General features: G+C 41.9%; 1 protein-coding gene across 1 annotated transcript; it reads left to right on the top strand.

Annotated features, from left to right (window-relative positions):
• Nucleotides 1-273: 273 nt before the first annotated feature.
• Nucleotides 274-1,644, top strand: LOC110735344. Its single transcript, XM_021915518.1, has one exon. It carries the CDS (start codon nt 274-276, stop codon nt 1,642-1,644), a length of 1,371 nt encoding a protein of 456 aa, XP_021771210.1.
• The last annotated feature ends 848 nt before the right edge of the window (nt 1,645-2,492 follow it).

The following is a 2,492-nucleotide window of genomic DNA, read 5'->3' as shown; positions in this document are numbered from 1 at the left end:
TTACCGTCCTCTGTGGTTCGACCCCTATGCTTGCCTTATACTCGTATTAGGTTTGTTTAGGTTGTATAAATTGTATTTGATCTAGGGATAGACAATTGACGACGCGTTTATTCCCTTGTCAAGTTCAACCCCCTTCCCATGAACATGATAGTAATATGGAAAATGTCAATGCTATGAATTTTGCTCCTAGAATGGGAAATGTAGGAAACTTGAGGCCAAAATCCAATCAAATGGGGAATTGGAATCAAGGTGGAAACCGTGGTTGGAACCAAAATGGTGGTGGTTATGATAACCAATACCATGGTGGGGGAGGCCCTTCCAATTTCAATGGAAGAGGCTACTCTAACCAAAGAGGATATGGTAATCAAAACCAACAACCTAATTCCCGATACCATGACCATCAAAATAAAAAATTTTGGTGACCAAGGTAACATGGGAAATAATCAACAAGGCAATGTTCTTAACCAAGGCACCGGAGGCAATCGGGGCCAATTTGTTTCTAACTATGCCCAAACTAATAGGCCTCCGGGTTTCCATCAACCCCAACTTCCTCCACCTCAACAACCTCTTCAACTTGAAGCCCCTCCAATAGATCCCGTGATGGCTAAATTAGATGCTCTTTTAAAAATGTGTGAGGAGGCTCAAAAGAAACATGAAGAGGCTCAAAAACGAACCAATGCTCATATGAAAATGCTTGAGACTCAAATTGCTCAACTTGCATCTAATTCATCCCCTTCTTCTTCTTTTCCTTCTTCTTCTCACATCCCAAGTCAAGGAGTCAACCCAAAACCTTTGTATGCCGTGACAACAAGGAGTGGGAAGGTAGTAGGGAGTGACCCTTTAATTGAGGAAGAACCCCAAGAAGAGGTGGAGTTAGAGAATGAGAATGAAAAACCTAATGAGCCATTGAGTGTTGAAAAGGAAAAACATGTTGAGGTGCTCAAGGAAAAAGAAGCCACCCCCTTGCCCCTAAATCGCCAACCTAGAGAGGAGAAGCTACCCTTTCCACAACGATTTGTGAGAGCTAAACTTGATGCCCAATTTGGGAAGTTTTTGGAAGTCATTAAGAGTTTGCATATCTCCGTCCCTTTTGTTGATGCTATGAAGCAAATTCCCCACTATTCCAAATTTTTGAAAGATCTTTTGAGTGGGAGAAGGGAGTGTGAGACGGTGAGTTTAACCGCCAATTGTAGTGCAATTCTTTCCAACAAACTACCTACCAAATTGAAAGATCCGGGTAACTTTTCCATCCCTTGTTCTATCAATGGCATTGAATTTGATAAAGCCTTGTGTGACTTAGGAGCAAGTGTGAGTCTCATGCCCTATTCCGTCTACCAAAAGCTTAGTGTAGGAACCCTCTCTCTCACTAACATTACTCTCCAACTAGCGGACTGTTCCGTTAAGTTCCCTATGGGCAAAGTTGAGGACATTCCCCTTAGGGTAGGAAAGTTCACATTCCTCGTGGATTTCTATGTACTAGAGATGGATGAGGATGAGAGGATTCCTATAATTTTTGGTAGGCCATTTCTAGCCACTTCTAGAGCTATCATCGATGTGAAGGAGGGGAAGATATCCTTGAAAATTGACAATGATTTTATTGAGTTTGATTTGAACCCTCCTCAAGTGGTGAATGCTTTAGGGTAGATATTCTTAATACGGTTCTTGATGAATTTTCTCGCTCCCACTTGCATGCTACTAATGATCCCCTTGAAAGTGTGTTGTTGAATGAATCAAAGATAGGTACTCACAAAGAAGACATACAATTCTATGAGGATTTGCTTGAGGAAAGCAAGAAGGAGTGCAAGGGCGCGAGCATGGAAGAAGAGGCTCCTTACATTCATGACCTCTTTCAAGTTGAAGAAAGAGAAGAGAGCCCCAATGGTAAGGGAGCACCAAAGGTAGACTTGAAACCTCTACCTTTGGGCTTGAGGTATGCATTTCTTGGTCCCAATGAGTCTTTCCCCGTGATTGTAAATTCTAACCTAACGGAGGAGCAAACCTCCCTCTTGATCAATGTTTTGAGAAAACACAAAAAGGCTTTGGGTTATACCATTGATGATATCAAGGGTATAAGTCCATCTTTATGTATGCACAAAATTGATCTAGAGGGAGATGCCAAACCCGTCAGGCAAAGGCAAAGAAAGCTTAACCCTTCCATGCAAGAGGTTGTGCGGAAGGAAGTGGCTAAGCTACTTGATGCAGGAATTATTTACCCAATTGCTTATAGTGATTGGGTATCTCTCGTGCAAGTTGTGCCTAAGAAAGGGGGCATGACGGTAGTGAAAAATGATCATGATCAACTAGTACCCACTAGACTTGTTACCGGTTGGCGCATGTGTATTGACTATTGCCAACTTAACACAAGTACATGCAAAGATCATTTCCCACTACCGTTCATTGATCAAATGTTGGAAAGGCTTACAAAGAATTCCTTCTATTGTTTCCTTGATGGTTACTCGGGATTTTTCCAAATCCCAATTGACCTTAAGGAT

The sequence above is a fragment of the Chenopodium quinoa genome, unplaced genomic scaffold (genome assembly GCF_001683475.1).
Source record: "Chenopodium quinoa cultivar QQ74 unplaced genomic scaffold, ASM168347v1, whole genome shotgun sequence".
NCBI classification, from domain to species: Eukaryota; Viridiplantae; Streptophyta; class Magnoliopsida; order Caryophyllales; family Amaranthaceae; genus Chenopodium; species Chenopodium quinoa.
Note: the sequence above shows the minus strand (reverse complement) of the source record. Positions and strands in the feature narration are given on the sequence as shown.